The following is an 18,769-nucleotide window of genomic DNA, read 5'->3' as shown; positions in this document are numbered from 1 at the left end:
TGGATGTTTGAAATCTGAAGCAAACACAGAGAATGCTGGATAAACTCAGCAGATCTGGCAGTATCTGTGGAGAGAAAAGCAGAGTTAAAGGTTCAAGACCCCCCAGCATGACCCGTCAGAACTTGAGAAGATTTTTGAAGGGATGCACTGTTCGATGCAATTTACCAGTCATTGGGATGTTTACCCTACATACCTGATATAATTATGCTGGCACTGAAATTCATAAGCATTTGTGTGACTTGATGACAGTATCCTGTTAGTGGAAATTACCACTTGTTTTGTTATGATATAGTAGCAGTGTGAAATGACCAGCCTTGCCTGTTGTATCAGGCAGCAAATCCTTTTGGCTGCTGACTGTATTGGACCAGCCCATGCTTTCAAAACTCCGTACATAATGTCCAAGATTAGATGTGAGTCATAATGCTAAGATCAAAAAATTAAAGCAACAAGCAATTAAAGGTTATCAGCCAGGCATAGAATGTGGGTGTCTCTCACTCGCTAGGAGCTACATATATTCAACCGGAGGGCCAGCTCTCTGTAAGCAAAAGGAAGATGCCAGCGCATTTTTCAACTGAGCAGGTGCTTGGAGGACAACATTTCTTCAGGGTGTTCTCTTGGCAACGTCTCGACCATTTTGTTCAGAACTTTAACAAAAATAACCATTACCTTGTGCATTCTCTGAGGCAAAACATTGACCCTTCAGAGTTTGTTTGTCAACTAATCTATGCTGTTTTCCCATGCAGTACAAATTGTTCCCTTTGAAGTTTAGTTTTCTTGTAATTCAGTCCTGATCACTGCAAGATGGAAAATGTCGACTATGTGCCTCTTTTTACAGCAGTTATCTTATCTGTCAGATGTGCCATTGATCACGACACGAAAACTGCATACACAGTCATTCTTTCCTGCTGGTTTGGATGCCAGTATTGTCAATGGTCAGGGTGCTATGAAATAAAGGTTACTGAAGAACATGCTAAACTTAGGAAATAATTGCTCAGCTAGTTAGCTCAGAGTGTATTACATTTGTGTTGATTGGTGCATAGTGCTTTACTCTTATTATCACATTAGGCACCAGTATACATCCAAGATCCCTGTATTACATCTACGTACTGCAACTCCCAGGCTGTTGCAACTTCCAGCCATACCACTGCATGCATAATACTGCAGCTGTGAGGAGCAGGGTGGGCTGATGTTTTAAATGGGGTAAAAACCATGACTGTAGATGCTGGAAACCAGATTCTGGATTAGTGGTGCTGGATGTTTTAAATGACTTGGAGAAAGGAAGCAAATGTATTCTAGCCAGATTTGCAGATGACACAAGAATAGGTGGAAAGGCAGGTTTGAAGGGAGATATAAACATTTTTGCAGAGAGCTATTGATAGGGTAAGTAAGTGGGCAAAATGTTAGCAATTGGAGTATAATGTGGGAAATTGTGAAGCTGAGAAAAGAACGAGTATTAGTTAAATGGAGAATAGCAGCAGAAAGCTACAACACAAAGGGACTTGTGCAAGAAATACAGAAAGCAAGCACACAGTTACAGCAGGTAATCAGGAGGGTTAATGGAATGTTGACCCTTATTTCAAGGGGATTGGAGTATAAGAGTAGGGAAGTCTTACTGCAGTTGTTCAAGGTACTGATGAGACTACATCTGGAGTACTATAAGCAGTTTTGGTCCCTCTATTTAAGAAAATTATATTATTTCAATGGAAGCAGTTCAGAGAAGGTTCACTGGGATGATTCCTGTTATGGAGGAATTGTCTTGTGAGCAAAGATTAAACAGGCTGGTACTCATTTAAATTTAGAAGAATGAGAGGTGATCTAATTGAAATGTAGAGGATTCTTAACAGAGTTTGACAATGTTAATGCTGATAGGACGTTTCCCCTCATGGAAGAGTCTAGGACCGGAGGATATAGTGAATAAAGGGTCTCCAATTTAAGACTGAATTGAGGAGTTTCTTCTCTTCAAGGGATTTGGAATTCCTCGCCACAGAGAGTAGATTTCTTGTGCATATTTAAAACTGATATAGATAGAGTCTTGACTAGTAATGGAATCACGAGTTACAGGGAAAGGCAGCGAAGTGGATGTAGAAAGTTGGATCAGCCATGATCCTACTGAATGGCCGAGCAGGCTCAAGAGACCAAATGGTCATCTTCTGTTCCTCTTTCTTATGGTCTTAAGATCTCAAACCTGGTTGGGGTTGGAGATCATTAGGAAACCTTCATTTCCTGGTCTTGATATTAGTACCAATAGCTTAAAATTGGGAACTGTAATAACTGAACTTTTACAGAAGCCTGCAAACTATTTGTTACATTAGTTTGCCATATAAACATTGATATTTAATTTAAATGATACGGATTGCATTCAAAACTGACAATCAAGACCAATGCCGTAAATCAAAACTAGGTGTCTTCAGTTTTCCATGTTTGCGAAAAATATATCGATCAACCCTTTGATTTGAAATTGGAGATATGCTGGCTGACTGAATTTATGCACTCTTGGTTGTAGTTCAGGTGATGTTCTGTAAGCATGGGAATTGGTTAGTAAAAATCAGTTGTGCACTACAGCTTCCTGACCTTGATCTAGAGAAGGAACAATAAGCAATCATCCTGATCGCTGTCCAGTAATACCCACTATGCATTCTATTTACGTTGTCAATTTAGATTTAGTGTTTTGAAGTAGCCATTTCCAAACTTGAGCACGTCAAGTCGATGGACTTGCAGTTAATACAAAGAATACTTGGATAAATCTGCAGTGTTAGAACTTACGTTGAATGATATGGTGGTGTATTTTAATACAGTGAATGCGCAAGGCACATATTGCTTGGATGTTGGAGTTTGTGAATGGGACAGACAAACATCAGTTTGAAGATGCAGATGCATAAATCACTTTAAAATATTGACACACAATGGTGATGGGGTGGAAAGAAAAAGGCATTTGAGCAAGATTAGATGCATCCAAAAATAGAGGACCAGCGGCACGGTGGATCAGTGGTTTAGTCAGAGGGAAATGGGAGTGGGTGGGTTACTCTTCGGAGGGTCGGTGTGAACTTGTTGGGTCGAAGGGCCTGTTTCCACATTGTAGAGAATCTATTCTAATCATGAGTGAAATTTCAGGGCAACTGGCCTTAATTTTTCAGTCTTCCTTAAACCACTGTGTGGTACTAGAGAACTGGAGAATTGCCGATCTTTACACTCTTATTCAAGAAAGTCTGTAAAGATAAGCCCAGCAATCATAAAATGGTCAGATTAACTTATGAGGTGGGGCGATTTCTGGAAACAGTATTTTGTGATGGAAGTTTATAGTCACCTCAACAAATGCAGGTTGATTAAGGAAAGCCAGTGTGAATTTCTTAAGGGAAATTGAAGTGTCACTAATTTACTGGAGTTTTTTTTAAAAATTCACAGAGAAGGTTGGTTAGTGCAATGTAATTGATGGTGTACGTAGACATCCCAGAATCTGTTTGTTGTTGTACCGTTTAACAGACTGTTGAGCAAAGTTATAGCTTGTGGAATAAAACGGTTAGTGGCAACGTAGATATGGAATTGACTAAATAATAGGAAACAGAGTTAAGATTCAGGGATATTTTCCGTGTTAGAGGAAGGTCTGGACTAGAGGTCTTGGGGATTTTTGGGATTCTTGCTTCTCATGATACATATTAATGATATCAATCTTTGTGTACAAAGTACAGTTGCAAAGCTTATGGACCATACAAACTTAAAAGCGTCGTAAGTGGTGAGGCCAATCATGTAGAACTTCAAAAGAAGTTCAAAGTGAGGAAATGTGAAATGATTCATTTTGATATGAAAAATATCAAGTATCAAATAATGGGTATAGTTCTGGATGTAGGTTTGCTCGCTGAGTTGGAAGGTTTGTTTTCAGATGTTTCGTCACCGTGCTAAGTAACGTCTTCAGTGAGCCTCTGAATGAAGCCCTGAAGAACACCAGTGCTTCATTCTGAGGCCCACTGAAGATGTTACCTAGTATGGTGATGAAACATCTTAAAATGAACCTTCCAACTCAGTGAACAAACCTACATCCAGAACCTCAACCTGAGCTACAAATCTCAAAACTTACTCATGGGTATAGTTTTAAACAGGGTACGGAGAAGTTGGGTCTAGGTGTGCAACCATTGAAGATGATATGACAGTTTTAGAGAGTGGTTCATAAAATATACAGTAGCTTGGGCTTTTTTAAAAGGCATACAGTATAAAAGCCAGGAACCTTGCACCATAAAGACGTTATGCTGAACTTTTATAAGTTACTATTTTGGCCTCAACTGAAAACTTGTATCTAGTTCTCAGTGCTACACTTTGCAAATAATGTGAATAGATAAGAATATTTCTAGGGGTGAGGGATGAAAATAGATTGGAGAAGTTAAAGATGGTTTATTTGGAGAAATGAAGGCTGAGTGGAGTTTTGGTAGGGCAGTTTAAAATCATGAGGGATCCAGACAGAGTAGATCTGGAGAAATTGCTCCCACTCATGAAGGGTTAATGAATGAAAGGGTGCGGATTTAAAGTAATTGGTGAACAAAGCAAAAATGTCATGAGGAAAAGTACTTTTGAATGTAGAAATTGTTTAGGATCTGGAGAACGCAGTTAGGGTGTGATGGAGGCAGGTTTGATCGAAGCATTTGAAAGGGAATTAGACTTTTCTGGAAAGGTGAATGTGAATGGCGAATTTGGAGAATCAGTGCAGACAAGGTGAATGTACTTAAAAGATTTTGTGAAGACCCCCTTCACAAGGGAGCTGATTGGATTCGTTATGGGTGTGTTCAGTCAGCTGTTGGTTTGTTGGCAGACGTTTCGTCCCCTTTCTCGGTGACATTGTCAGCGCTGTGTCGCCTGTTGTGAAGCAATGCTATATTTATGTGGTTCTGTTTAGTTCTGGTTTTCTGTTGCAGCGGTTTGTATATTGGGTCCAGGTCAATCTGCTTGTTGATGGAGTCCAAGGATGAATACCATGCTTCCAGGAATTCCCTTGCTGATCTTTGTTTAGTCTGTCATAGTATTGTTGTGTTGTCCCAGTCAAACTCATGGTCCTTGTTGTCTGTGTGTATGGATACCAGGGAGAGTTGGTTGCATTGCTTGGCTGCTAGTTGATGTTCATGGATGCGGGTAGCTAGCTGTCTGCCTGTTGGTCCTACATCATGCTTAGTGCAGTCATTGCATGGGATTTTGTAAATTTAAATTTGTCCTGCACATAGTGGGTATGGGGTCCTTTATTCTGGTGAGCTGCTCTCTGAGAGTGGTTGCTGGTTTGTGTGCTGTCAAAATCTCTAGTGGTGGGAGCAGTCTGGTTGTCAGTTCTGAAATGTTTTTAATGTATGGGAGAGTAGCCAGTGCATTGGTGACGTGTGTTGTCATCTTGGTGTTGCTTGTCCGCCAGGCATCTACAGACTCAGCTGTGGGGGTATCTGTTTTTGGCAAAGACTTTGTATAGGTGTTCTTCTTCCACTCTTCACAGTTCCAGGGTGCTGTAGTGTTTTGCTGCTGTCTTAAACAGGGTCCTACTGCAGCTTCTCTGGAAGGGACTCCTGCCCTGTAACAATTCTATGTTTCTGAGATCAATAAGGTCATTTAAAAACAACAAACAACACCTTGTGTACACTTCGAAAGGGATGAAATCGAAAAGCATGGAAGTTATGCTAAATATTAGATAGAACTTCGTCAGGTCCACATTTTTGAAAACTGTAGAGTTCTAGTCTCCATTTTATTAAAATGGTTGCAGGTGCTCCAGAGAGGTTATGTTGCAAAGATGATGTATAAAGAAGACACTTGAACCGAGGGTTTATAACCAGGAGGAAAGATTTTGTGTTTTCTTTCCTCAAAAAGAGAAGGCTGAGAGGTGACTTGATGGAGAACATTAACAAAAGGACTTGGTCGATTGGAATATGGAGATCATGTCTCCACTTGGGGGAGAAACTAAAACAAGAAGGTCATAAGTATAAAATAGCCACTAATAAATCCAATAACCAACCTTAATAACGCCCCCTCCTCCAAAAAAGGAGCTGTGAAAGGGAATGGCTTTGATACATTTAAGAGGAAGCTGGATGAGTACATATGGGAGAAGGAAATGCTGTTAGGATGAGAATAAGATGAGTGAGAGAAAGCTTATTTAGAGCACAAGTGAAGGCACGGACCTGTTGTATCAAATTGCATGTTTCAAGATATTTTGTGGTAAGCTGCAGGGTACCATCTGATTTATCAAAACATGAACAAAGAGGTTAGACTCCCATGGTTTGCTCTACTGCACTTGATGCATGGACCCTTACCATCTCTGTTATGCCCCTCTATCTGTCTCATTTGTATTATCAGTGTGTACTGCTGGGTATTAGCTGTGATCATTGATTAATCATCACATTTATATCCATGAGCAATGAGGGAAAGTAGAACCTGAATTGTGCTTAGTTTGATCCTTTTCTCTCCTGGCCTGCAAAATACTTTGCTGGTGATCAATTTCTTTGAAAACTAAATTTGGAAAAAGTACCTGAAATGCACCAGTGTCTGCAGAATTGTACCCCAGCATGAACTTCCACACAGGAGGATGGGAAAGTCCAGATGGGAAATGTGTATTTTGTTCTTAAGATGGTCAGTTTGTATAACATGGGGTTCAGTCCATTTTTCAAAATTACGTTTTTCAGATTGCAGAAGAAGAATGGGAAGCAAATGGTGCCCCTATCCACAGCCACAGTGTCTATGATTCACAGTGTTCCAGAGCTGATGGTCAGCTCTGAAGTAAGTGCTTCTAGAATTAAGAAGATGTAGCTACTACACTGCACAGATTTTTGTGTTTGCTTGCTCTTCCATTTCTTCCTGTTTTTCTCTCTTTCTCCTTTTCTCTTGTTCTCTATTTCTCTTATTCGCTTATTTGTTTCACTCACTCCCTTTCTCCTTCGTTGGCTTGCGTTCTCTCTTTCATTCACGCGTACAGTCTTTCATTCTCTCTCCCTTGTCCTGTTCTTCAGAATCAGAGTTATCACGGGGCTGAGGTGGCCATTTGGTGTCTGCACTAGTTCTGTATTCCAATAGCAATCTCCTGCTTTTTCCCAATGTTGCTGCATTCCAGTTTGTCCAAATAATCATTCCAGTGATCTCTTAAATGCCTCAATTGAATCTGCCACCATGACATTTCCTGGTGATGCATTCCACATAGTAACAACTTGCTGCATTAAAAAAAATCTTCTCTCACACCACCCTTGCTGTGTTTTCACATCATGTACATTTATGCCATCTTGTTCTTGGTTCTTTTACAGAAACTGCTTTACGCTATCTACTCTTTGCAGCCTTCTCATGATTTTGAAAACACCATTCTCCCTTGGTTCCCTGCACTTTCTCTTGTCCTGCCTCTCTCTTCGTGCTCTCTATAGCTCTTTATAACCCTCAATTGATCATGTTTTCTCTCTCTTTGTTTTTGGCTTGCTTGCTGTCCTTTGCTTACTTTCTCATTTGCTGTCATTCACTGCCTGCCACTTGCTCGCTTTTTTGTATTTTCCTTTGCTTTGCTTGCTGCTGTTGCTCACTGTCTCTACCTTTCTCTGTTCCCCCTGATTTTCGCCCTGTTTCCCCCCCCCCCGTTTCTCTGTTCACCCCCATTTCCCCCCCCGTTCCCCCCCCATTTCTCTGTTCCCCTGTTTCTCTGTTTTTCCCCCCCCCCATTGCTCTGTTCCCCCCGTTTCTCCGATTTCCCTCCCCGTTTCGCCGTCATCCCCCGTTTCTCAGTTCTCTTCCCCTCTTTCCCCCCCCCCCCGTTTCACCGTTTCCACCCCCATTTCTCCGTTGTCCCCTGCTTCTCTGTTCTCCCCCATTTCTCTGTCCTGCCCCCCCCCCACGTTTCTCCGTTCCCTCCCGTTTCTCTGTTTCCCCCTCCCGTTTCTCTGTCTCTCTCCCCACCGCCCTCCCAACCACGTTTCTCGGTTTCTCCCCGTTTCTCGGTTCCTCCTGTTTCTCTGTTCTCCCCCTGTTTCTCTGTCCCCTTCCATTTCTCTGGTTCCCCCCCCCCCCCGCCCCTGTTTCTCTGTTCCCCGTTCCCCCTCCTTTCTCCGTTTCTCTGTTCTCTGGGTTTATCTGTCTCCCCCCCCCCCCGTTTATCTGTTCCCCCTTTCACTGATTCCCCCCTTCTCTGTACCCCATTTTCTCTGTCCCCCCCACTTCTCTGTTCCCTGGGTTTCTCTGTTTCCCTCATTTCTCTGTTCCCACCCCCGTTTCTTTGTTCTCGGCCCCCCCATTTCTCTGTTCCCCGGGTTTCTCCGTTCCTTGGTTTTCTCTGTTCTCCCCTTCCCTCTGTTGCCCCCCTCCTCCCCCTCCCACTTCACCCTCCCTCTCCCCTCTTTCCCCTCCCTCTCCCCTCTTTTCACCCTCCCTCTTCCCCCTCCGCTCTTCCCTCCCTACTCTTCACCCCTCTCCACTCTTTCCCCCCCCTCCGCTCTCCCCCTCCGCTCTCCCCCTCCGCTCTCCCCCTCCGCTCTCCCCCTCCGCTCTCCCCCTCCGCTCTCCCCCTCCGCTCTCCACACCCCACTCTTCCCCCCCACTCTTCCCCCCCACTCTTCCCCCCCACTCTTCCCCCCCACTCTTCCCCCCCACTCTTCCCCCCCACTCTTCCCCCCCACTCTTCCCCCCCACTCATCCCCCCCACTCTTCCCCCCCACTCTTCCCCCCCACTCATCCCCCCCACTCATCCCTCCCCACTCTCCCACCCTCTCTCTCCCCTCCCTCTTTCCTCCCTCAACCTCGCCCCTTACCCTCTTCTCCCCTTCCCCCCCTTACGCCCCTCCTTCCTCCCTCCCTCCTTCCCCTCCCTCATCCCTCCCACCTTCCACCTCCCACCTCCCTCTTCCCACCTCCCACTTTCCACCTCCCTCTTCCCACCTCCCTCCTTTCCCACCACCCACAAACCCACCTCCCTCTTTCCCACCTCCCTCTTTCCCACCTCCCTCTTTCCCACCTCCCTCTTCCCCACCTCCTCTTCCCCCTCCCACCTCCCTCTCCCCCCTCCCTCTTCCCCACCCTCAACCCTCTCCCACCACCCTCTCCCACCCCAACCCCCTCCCTCTCCCCCCTCCCCCTCAATCCCCCCACCCTCTTTCCCCCACCCTCTTTCCCCCTCCCTCTTTCCCCCTCCCTCTTCCCCTCCCTCTTTCCCCCTCCCTCTTTCCCCCTCCCTCTTTCCCCCTCCCTCTTTCCCCCTCCCTCTTTCCCCCTCCCTCTTTCCCCCTCCCTCTTTCCCCCTCCCTCTTTCCCCCTCCCTCTTTCCCCCTCCCTCTTTCCCCCTCCCTCTTTCCCCCTCCCTCTTTCCCCCTCCCTCTTTCCCCCTCCCTCTTTCCCCCTCCCTCTTTCCCCCTCCCTCTTTCCCCCTCCCTCTTTCCCCCTCCCTCTTTCCCCCTCCCTCTTTCCCCCTCCCTCTTTCCCCCTCCCTCTTTCCCCCTCCCTCTTTCCCCCTCCCTCTTTCTCCCTTCCCCCCTCCCTCTTTCCCCCCTCCCTCTTTCCCCCCTCCCTCTTTCCCCCCTCCCTCTTTCCCCCCTCCCTCTTTCCCCCCCTCCCTCTTTCCCCCCTCCCTCTTTCCCCCCTCCCTCTTTCCCCCCTCCCTCTTTCCCCCCTCCCTCTTTCCCCCCTCCCTCTTCCCCCCCCTCCCTCTTTCCCCCCTCCCTCTTTCCCCCCTCCCTCTTTCCCCCCTCCCTCTTCCCCCCCCTCCCTCTTCCCCCCCCTCCCTCTTCCCCCCCCTCCCTCTTCCCCCCCCTCCCTCTTCCCCCCCCTCCCTCTTCCCCCCCCTCCCTCTTCCCCCCCTCCCTCTTTCCCCCCCCCTTCCCCCCACCCTCTTTCCCCCCCTCCCCCCCCTCTTCCCCCCCCCTCTTCCCCCTCCCTCTTCCCCCCCCTCCCTCTTCCCCCCCCTCCCTCTTCCCCCCCCTCCCTCTTCCCCCCCCTCCCTCTTCCCCCCCCTCCCTCTTCCCCCCCCTCCCTCTTCCCCCCCTCCCTCTTCCCCCCCCTCCCTCTTCCCCCCCCCTCTTCCCCCCCCTCCCTCTTCCCCCCCCCTCCCTCTTCCCCCCCCCTCCCTCTTCCCCCCCCTCCCTCTTCCCCCCCCTCCCTCTTCCCCCCCCCTCCCTCTTCCCCCCCCATCCCTCTTCCCCCCCCATCCCTCTTCCCCCACCTCCCTCTTCCCCCCCCTTCCCCCCCCTCTTCCCCCCTCTGCCCCCCCTCCCTCTTCCCCCCCTCCCTCTTCCCCCCCTTCCCCCTTCCCCCTTCTCCCGTCCCTTTCCCCCTCTCCTTCCCCCCTCTCCTTCCCCCCTCTCTCCTTCCCCCCTCCCTCTAACCTTTGCTCCTACCCCCTTCCTTCTACCCCCCTCCTCCTCCTACTCCTTCTACCCTACTCCTTCTGCACCCCGTCCCTCTACCCCCCGTCCCTCTACCCCCCGTCCCTCTACCCCCCGTCCCTCTACCCCCCGTCCCTCTACCCCCCGTCCCTCTACCCCCCGTCCCTCTACCCCCCGTCCCTCTACCCCCCGTCCCTCTACCCCCCGTCCCTCTACCCCCCGTCCCTCTACCCCCCGTCCCTCTACCCCCGTCCCTCTACCCCCGGCCCCTCGCCCCGCCCCACTCTCGCCCCGCCCCCTCGCCCCGCCCCCCTCTCGCCCCCGCCCCCCCTCACCCCCGCCTCTCGCCCCCGCCCCCCCTCGCCCCCGCCTCCCCCCTCTCGATCCCGCCGCCCCCCTCTCGCCCTCGGCCCCACCCCCTCAGCCCCGCCCCGCCCCCCTCTCGGCCTCGGCCCCGCCCCCTCTCGGCACCCCCCCTCTCTCTTCCCCCTCCCCGCTCTCTCTCTTCCCCCTCCCCGCTCTCTCTCTTCCCCCTCCCCTCTCTCTCTCTTCCCCCTCCCCTCTCTCTCTCTTCCCCCTCTCCTCTCTCTCTCTTCCCCCTCCCCTCCCCTCTTTCCTCCCTCAACCTCCCCCCTCTCTTCCCCCTCCCCCCTCTCTTCCCCCTCCCCCCTCTCTTCCCCCTCCCCCCTCTCTTCCCCCTCCCCCCTCTCTTCCCCCTCCCCCCTCTCTTCCCCCTCCCCCCTCTCTTCCCCCTCCCCCCTCTCTTCCCCCTCCCCCCTCTCTTCCCCCTCCCCCCTCTCTTCCCCCTCCCCCCTCTCTTCCCCCTCCCCCCTCTCTTCCCCCTCCCCCCTCTCTTCCCCCTCCCCCCTCTCTTCCCCCTCCCCTCTCTCTCTCCCCCTCCCCTCTCTCTCTCCCCCTCCCCTCTCTCTCTCCCCCTCCCCTCTCTCTCTCCCCCTCCCCTCTCTCTCTCCCCCTCCCCTCTCTCTCCCCGCCTCCTTCTTTCCCCCCCCTTCCCTCTTCAACCTTCTCATCCCCTCCTTCCCACCTCCCTCTGCCTCACCCTTCTGTCTCCCCCACTGTGTCCCCTTTTTGCACATTCTCTCACTATCTGTTGTTGCTTTGCTGGTTTCCCTCCTCCACTCCTTACATTCAGTTGGATGTCTTGTATCCTTTTAAAAATTGTGGAATATTTTGTTCATTGCAGTACATAGTTTTACAAATGCTCTTTTCGAACATTGTATTCTTTTATATTTGTATTTGTACATTAATTACTTTCCATGTATAATTGCTTGGATCTATTGCTTTGGTTGGAGTATGTCTTTAAAGTATTAGAATTCAATTCTGTGTATGCATCTCGGGAACAATATACACTGTGTCTTAGAGAGTGCTGCCATGTAGATTGACTGCAGTGATATCTAAACTGAAGGAGTTGCAGTTTGAGGACCACATACAGAACCTGGGTTGTATACCTTTGAAGTACAAAGGTTGAGGGGTGATGTAATCGAGTTTGCAGCATTAAAAAATTTTGATGTGGTTAGGTGCAGGTACTTCCTGTGATGTAGGATCCAAAACAAGCTAGTATGATTTAAAACTTCACATTAGGTTGACTGAGGAGTGAAATCGGGACAGACGTTTTTCACACTCAGGCTGAGTGAGCTGAAACTTCAAAAGCTGAGATCCATGGATAAATCTTTCTATTGTTTTATGAATCATGGGCATGACTGGCAACGCCAACATTTGTTGCCATCTCCTAATCGCCCCTTGACAACTTAGCGACTCATTTTGGAGGGCAGCTAAGAACCATCCACCTTGCTGTGGGTTTGGATTTACATTTACATCAGACCAGGTAAGATGGCAAATTTTCTTCCTTGCCGAAGGTTAGTGAATCAGATGGTGTTTTTTTTTTCAGAACAATTCATGCTAGCTTTATGGACGCCATTATTGATTTTAGATGATAATACCAAACTTCATTTGTTAGTATTTAATTGAATTTAAATTCCACCAGCTGCTCTGATTGGATTTGAAACTTTGTCCCCTCGTGTATCAGCCTGGGCCTTTAGTCTATTAGTCTAGTAATATTGTCATAATCTGCCTGAGCAAGATTATTGAAGGATTGTGGCATTTGGATGAAGATTAGCCATGTTCTAGTTAAACCATAGAAGATGCTTGAGGCCTCATTTCCTCCATTTTGACCTGCTGTTTTCCCTTCAAAATTCATTGTTAACTAAAATTTACAAGTGGATTTTGATCTTATATTCCTGCTTATTAGTAACCTATCTATTTTACATGCGGGGGCCTTCAGTAAAGTAGCTGTCAGTCAACGCAGTGGCCCCAGATACGTGAATCATAATCAAGCTAATGCTTCTGGCAAATTCATCGAGGTCATACTTCCTGATTGAAGTGAGAAGTGTAGAAACTGGCGCAGACCTAATGGGTTGAATGGCCTTTGACTGTGCTATAGACTTTGTTATCCTAATAACAGGAAGATGTGAACCCAGGATGTTCATTCTGACACGGCTAAGGGGGACAACGTCTGTAGAGTCTGAATAGGCTCATGCTTGTTTTCTCTTGAAGATAGATCATGACGATGTGATTAATGTCTTCAAAACAAGGAAGATATTTGATATGTGAGACTTAGAGAGGTATTTCTGCTTTTTGCGAGTCCAAAACTAAGGTCCAGTAATAAGAGGTGGCCAGTAATTAAACCAGTATCAAGTTCAGAAGAAGCTTCTTTATGCTGAGAGTGGTGAGAATGTGGAAGCTGTCACCAAGGTTCAGATAATGAGCTTAAATGTATTTAAAGGCACAAGAGAGAGAAAGGAATTGAATAATATGCTAATAGAGTGGAAGGAAGCTCATCTGGACAATATTGTCTGGAATTGGCCTGTTGAACGAAAGGCCTGTTTTCTGTGCTGGGCAGCTCTATGTAGTGGTATGGAATTTTAAAGATTTACTTCTATTCTCTTTCTTTTTACGCCCCACTCCACTCCAATCTCTGCTTCTCACAGCAAGCTGAACAGTTGGGTCGAGAGGATCAACAGTGGTTACACAAAAATCGGAAATTAGTTTTGATGGTGGATCTGGATCAGACTTTAATCCATACAACGGAGCAGTTGTGCCAAAAGATGTCCAATAAGGTGAGGTGCTGGTAATAATCTCTAGCCGAGCAATGCCTTTGCTCTGGAGATGGCGCTGTTTGGTTGAAGCTTATTCTTGTAAGAAGTTACAACACATCCCATTTTCTCTGATGGTCATTAACTATGACCTACATGTACATATTTGGAGGATTGTTCTCAAACTAAACTGAACCATGTGAAGTGGTATTTATAATGGTTGATCAAAGGCTTGGTGAAAAGAGATTTGAAGATTTATTTTTAAAAGAGGAGAGTTGGAACTAATATCAAATTAAATCAACTCTTTATCTCTTTGCTGAGGTCTTCACTCCTGTGTAACTGCAGTCTTGCTTATTCAGCAGTGTTTCTCCATCATGTGATTGAGAGATTTAATTTGTTGCGTGACCTGACACTTATGGGACTGTTTGAGATTACCAGCCAGACCTCGTAATTTACCTAACCTAATCTTTTGCTTTGTTTCCAGACCAATATGTTGTACAGTTTGCACTTCACTACTCCTGGGCTTCTCTGACCAGTCCCTCCCTCCTTTCTTCTTCCACAATGTCACGAGGCAGAACACATTGTGTAGCCCAATCTGGTCCCATCAGCCACACAAATCAGCTGAAAGGAATGGCCGTCCGGCATTTCCTTGCTACTCTTTCCTGCTTTGTACTCTTCTAACCCTCCTGCATGTTCCACTGAGGAGCCGAATATTCAGCTGTCAGGGAATGTTGTGTAGTCTATTCTTTCTTCTCCTTTTGGGCTTACTTCACAGCTTAATTCGTAGCACTGCAGTGCCTCATAAATTTCTGTCTGTTCAACCTGGCCTTTCAATAAACTTGTATTGTGTCCAGCCGACAACAATCAGTGATTGATATCTCCTCATAAATCTGCTGTTGCAGTTGTGAAGCTTAACTTTAGAAAAAAGACTAATCAACGTTTCTCGTCCTTTTTTTCTTAACTCGGCCTCCCAACGTTTCAGCTCATGGATATTGAATTGATCTCTGCTGAATTCTCACATCTCTCTCTCTCTCTCTCTCTCTCTATTCTGATGATCTAATCACTTGGTTTGCTACATACGAAAAGTCTTTGCTGTACCAACTTCAATTCTCCTGATCTTAACTCAAGAAAAGTTCTCCACTTATCCATTGTCTTCTACAGTTTTAAAGGACATATATTTCATACCTCATTGAAATTATTTTGGATTCTCTGCTATAGAATTTGGGACAACAACTCTGGAAGATCTCTTGCTCTGACAGCAACCAACTCCGTGTCCTCTAGATATTTGCCATTAAGTTTTCCTTTGCCTTCACTTCAGTCTACCCTGCTTCTGGTAACTGTCTTCATTTTGTTGTGTCTGTCCTCACCCATCAACAACTTTCTTACCTTTTACATTGTTTGGTTTAAAGTTAAGGAATTTACCTTTAATTCTTAAATGATCTTGAAGGTTTTGACCTAAATATTAACTGAAAGCATAATTTTCAGTTTGACTTGTGACCTTGTTGGTTGATTTTGTTCCTGAATATTCCTGAACTTTCATGAATCATTCGTCATTGAGGTTGTTACTTTTCAAAGCAGATCGCTCAGAATTGTACAGAGCCAATCAGATTACATTAGCGAAATTGTAAGGTGTATCTAATCTCCTTATGAATCACAACCCCTCTGTGCTGTTGATGGTTTAACCTCCAGCTTTTTCCATTTAACCCAGGCTTCTGTTCTCATTCCGACTGTTCCTTCCTATCTCCAACTTGTACCATTCATGACATAACCCTATCTAATCTCTTGCAAATGATTCATCTCCGGCATTCATTAACTTCCTGCGCTTGTGTGCCCTCTGGATCTCTCTCAGTCTAATCATTGCATGCTTGACTAAATTCTATGGAACACTGAAAATTGTTTAGTTCTTTTCTTGACAGCGACTGCTATCATCCCTTTCCTTTGATGCCTCCAATTATTGTTCACCATCTGCCCTTCTCCATCTGTCTGTTTCTTGTTACCTCAAATAGAAGGTTCACCGTATCCAAGGTTCCATGTGTGGAAGTCACTTCCTGTCATCCTCATGGACAGGATACAAGCTAACATTTAAATTTGTTTCTGTCATTTTTTTTTGTCTGTCTCTAACTTACGACTAATCTACCATTACACCTTTCTGTTGTTTAATGCATTGATACTGTAATTGTGTATGCAGCAAAGTGCCTTCCTTGTCTGTCTTCTGTTACAATTAAGATCTGTCTCTCAGTCTCTTATTTGAACTCATCTTTCTCATGACCTCCAAACTATGGAAGCCTCACCTCCTGTGTTTTTTTTTTCACCTTGCTTGCAATCTGCGACCTCCTCCACTTCAAACACAGCAACTGTTAGTAATGCACCTACATTTTTCTGTGACGTATTTTTTCTGGTCTTCATTTAAACCCTGGTGTGCCAATTACTCAACCATTGATGCCTATATTTTCAGTTACCCCCACTAATGCTTTCCAATATTTTATCTCTGTCTTTTCTTCTAAACCACTCCTTAAAGTCTGCCCGTATGACTCGTCGTCTCAAGTGCTTTGATCTCACATTTTAGCTGACCGCCACTGCTGTGAAGACGTTAGGATGTTTCAAGCGAACTGTATAAGTAAAGTTTGTGTTGTTGACCTTCACTTTAACATGCATTTAAAAACAGTAAATCTGTTATCTATCCCTTCACCTTTGCAATAATGAATAGGATGTCACTAGGCAATCTCGAGAAGCATTGCAATATATTGCTTATTGCGTAATATAGTAGTTTTGGATAATGTGGAACTGCCATGTCTACCAAGAGCTTTTGTGGTACAGGAGGTCCTTACGACTCATTGCACCAAAATTCATTGCTTCACGTATATGTCCCTATTCTATTAGTGAACAATTTTTGGTATTTGTTCAGCTGATTTGTATGTAAATTGTTATTTCAGCGTGTTTTTTGATCTTTCATATTTGCCAAATATTTCTGAAACATATCTCCTTGAAATAGTGAAGGCCACCTGGTTAAAGCATCAATAACTAACTGGCTGCAATTTATGTATAATCTGAAATTAATTGTGATGCTGTTAGTTCTTTGCAGTTAGGTTATGTGGATTTATAGTGCTTCTGTGTTTTTTACAATCACCTGCAGGGAATATTCCATTTCCAACTGGGGCGGGGAGAGCCAATGCTACACACTCGACTACGACCTCACTGTAAAGAGTTTCTGGAAAAAATAGCAAAACTGTACGAGTTGCACGTGTTCACCTTTGGCAGTAGGCTCTACGCACACACAATTGCAGGTACGTGGGAGGGAAGTGGCTGGAGCAATGGTTTTAAAACGTGGGATGCAATACTGAAGTCAGTTATGAAGGAAAGTGGCGTGTTGTGCATCTTGAATCCTTTCAGGGACTTTGTGTCTTATAAAGTCTGCAAACAGGGAGAGTGTGGCAAGAGATGGCAGAGGGATTGCCACCTTTTTGCCTTGGAGCATTGTTTTATTTATGGTGGGACACTATTACTGTTCACCTCGTTGCTTAAAAAACGTTCCTTCTCTTTGGAGGGTCACTGTAGACTGTGTTGTGGTAGTTCTTTGAACTGCCAGAGGTACACGTGAGGAGTTAAATTGTAAAGCTGCAGTACACAGGCATTTGGATTGCCATGCTGGAGTATTCCGCGCCGTTAAGGTTTTTTCTCAGGGGATGTGGGCCCATGCGTAGCTGTCTGCAACTGAGCAGCTTCCTGCTGCATCTCAGAAGGCAGTTAAGAATCAACCACATTACCTTGAGTCTGGAGTTACATGTCGACCAGGTGGTAAAGATTGACACATTTCCTTCCTTGAAAAAACATGAGTGAACCATGTTTTCCATGAGTGAACCATGAGTGGGTTTTCAGAATGAGCAGTGATAGTTTTATGGTCACCTGTACTGAGTATTGCTTCATATACCAGATTTATTGATAGAATTCAAATTCTACCAGCTGCTGTGGCGTCCCCAAGATTATTAGCCGAGTGACGTTACCACTATGCCAGGATCTCTCCCATTTGAAGTAACAGGGAGTCCTGATGCTGTCAGCTCATTACCATAATTTCGACATGAGGTGCACTCATTGGCTTTCTGAATCAGCAAGAGGGGCCTGGCTTGTTATTTCCTTGGGTACTTAAAGCTAACCTGCATTGCTTGAAGTAGAATTGTATTGTGGTGAGTGAAGGTGCTGCCATCTTGCTGAGCTTTGCAAGACAACAAGAAATAGCAGACCATGGAGACTGCTCGCACCTAGGTTTTATTTTGTGGTCCTTTGAAACTTGGTAAAGGAGGAATGCTCTGGGTCAGGAGCACCTTGTGTCACATGCTAGCAAAGAGCACGAGGCAAGTGCCTGAGCTGAATGCTGAGGATCTTGATGTGAAGTTGCAGGACCTTTAAAAGCTTCACCACTAGTTTCAATCATTGAAATTGCCACAGCTGCTTCCTGGAGAAAGTGAGGACTGCAGATGCTGGAGATCACAGCTGAAAATGTGTTGCTGGAAAAGCGCAGCAGGTCAGGCAGCATCCAAGGAACAGGAGAATGGACGTTTCGGGCATGAGCCCTTCTTCAGGAAAGAGCCCTTCTTCCTGAAGAAAGGCTCATGCCCGAAACGTCGATTCTCCTGCTCCTTGGATGCTGCCTGACCTGCTGTGCTTTTCCAGCAACACATTTTCAGCTCACAGCTGCTTCCCAACAATCTCTTGTCAGTCTGGCCTTGTCCATGATATTTAATTGCTTCATTGTTCCCTCATATCTGCAGCATTTCAAGTCTCACACCCACATTTCATCGCTTAGAGACATGACCATCTTGCGATCTTGACTGCTCCATCACCCAAACAGGAATCACCATGGTCACTAACACACTTGCTGCCGCTTGTGGATTAAATGGCAGACAAGTGGAGGTAGCAGGAGCCAGCTGGTTGGGCTGGAGAAGCACACTTTTATAATCACAACCCTATTGGGGAGATGGCACTGAGTTATTGGAGGGATTGTTGCAGTGGTCATGCCGAAAATATTGAGGATGTTGCCATCTTTATTCCTAATGTTCCTCTTCCTCACATCCCATGCACCTCCTACTTTCCCTTTATTTTTGGGCACCTGAATGGGAAAAGGGACAAGAAGTCCATCCTTCCCAGGCAGTTGAGGACCAGCAGGAAGAAAGTGACATTGAAGCTGTTCCATCAATTGACTCCACATTCACAGCCAAGACTGATGCTGCTTATGTTGTAGAGCAATGGTTCCCAACCTTCTGAGTAATACAGCACACTTCAATATAAGACAAACAGTTTCATGGCACACTCCCTTTTCTCAGCTAAATTGATCACATGTTTACTTGCATTGACTAT

General features: G+C 46.1%; 1 protein-coding gene across 2 annotated transcripts in view; it reads left to right on the top strand.

The window, feature by feature from the left end:
- ctdp1 (CTD (carboxy-terminal domain, RNA polymerase II, polypeptide A) phosphatase, subunit 1) overlaps positions 1-18,769 on the top strand; it is a 294,156-nt gene that overhangs the window by 32,697 nt on the left and 242,690 nt on the right. For both annotated transcript variants that reach the window (XM_072570837.1, XM_072570839.1), the window contains 3 exons: positions 6,642-6,735; positions 13,313-13,441; positions 16,551-16,701. In XM_072570837.1, coding sequence (XP_072426938.1) covers positions 6,642-6,735; positions 13,313-13,441; positions 16,551-16,701 — 374 coding nt within the window. The remainder of the gene's footprint in view (positions 1-6,641; positions 6,736-13,312; positions 13,442-16,550; positions 16,702-18,769) is intronic.

Source organism: Chiloscyllium punctatum, chromosome 5, assembly GCF_047496795.1.
Source record: "Chiloscyllium punctatum isolate Juve2018m chromosome 5, sChiPun1.3, whole genome shotgun sequence".
In the NCBI taxonomy this organism is placed as follows: Eukaryota; Metazoa; Chordata; class Chondrichthyes; order Orectolobiformes; family Hemiscylliidae; genus Chiloscyllium; species Chiloscyllium punctatum.
The sequence above is the reverse complement of the archived record's forward strand: the minus strand, read 5'-3'. Positions and strand labels throughout refer to the sequence as shown.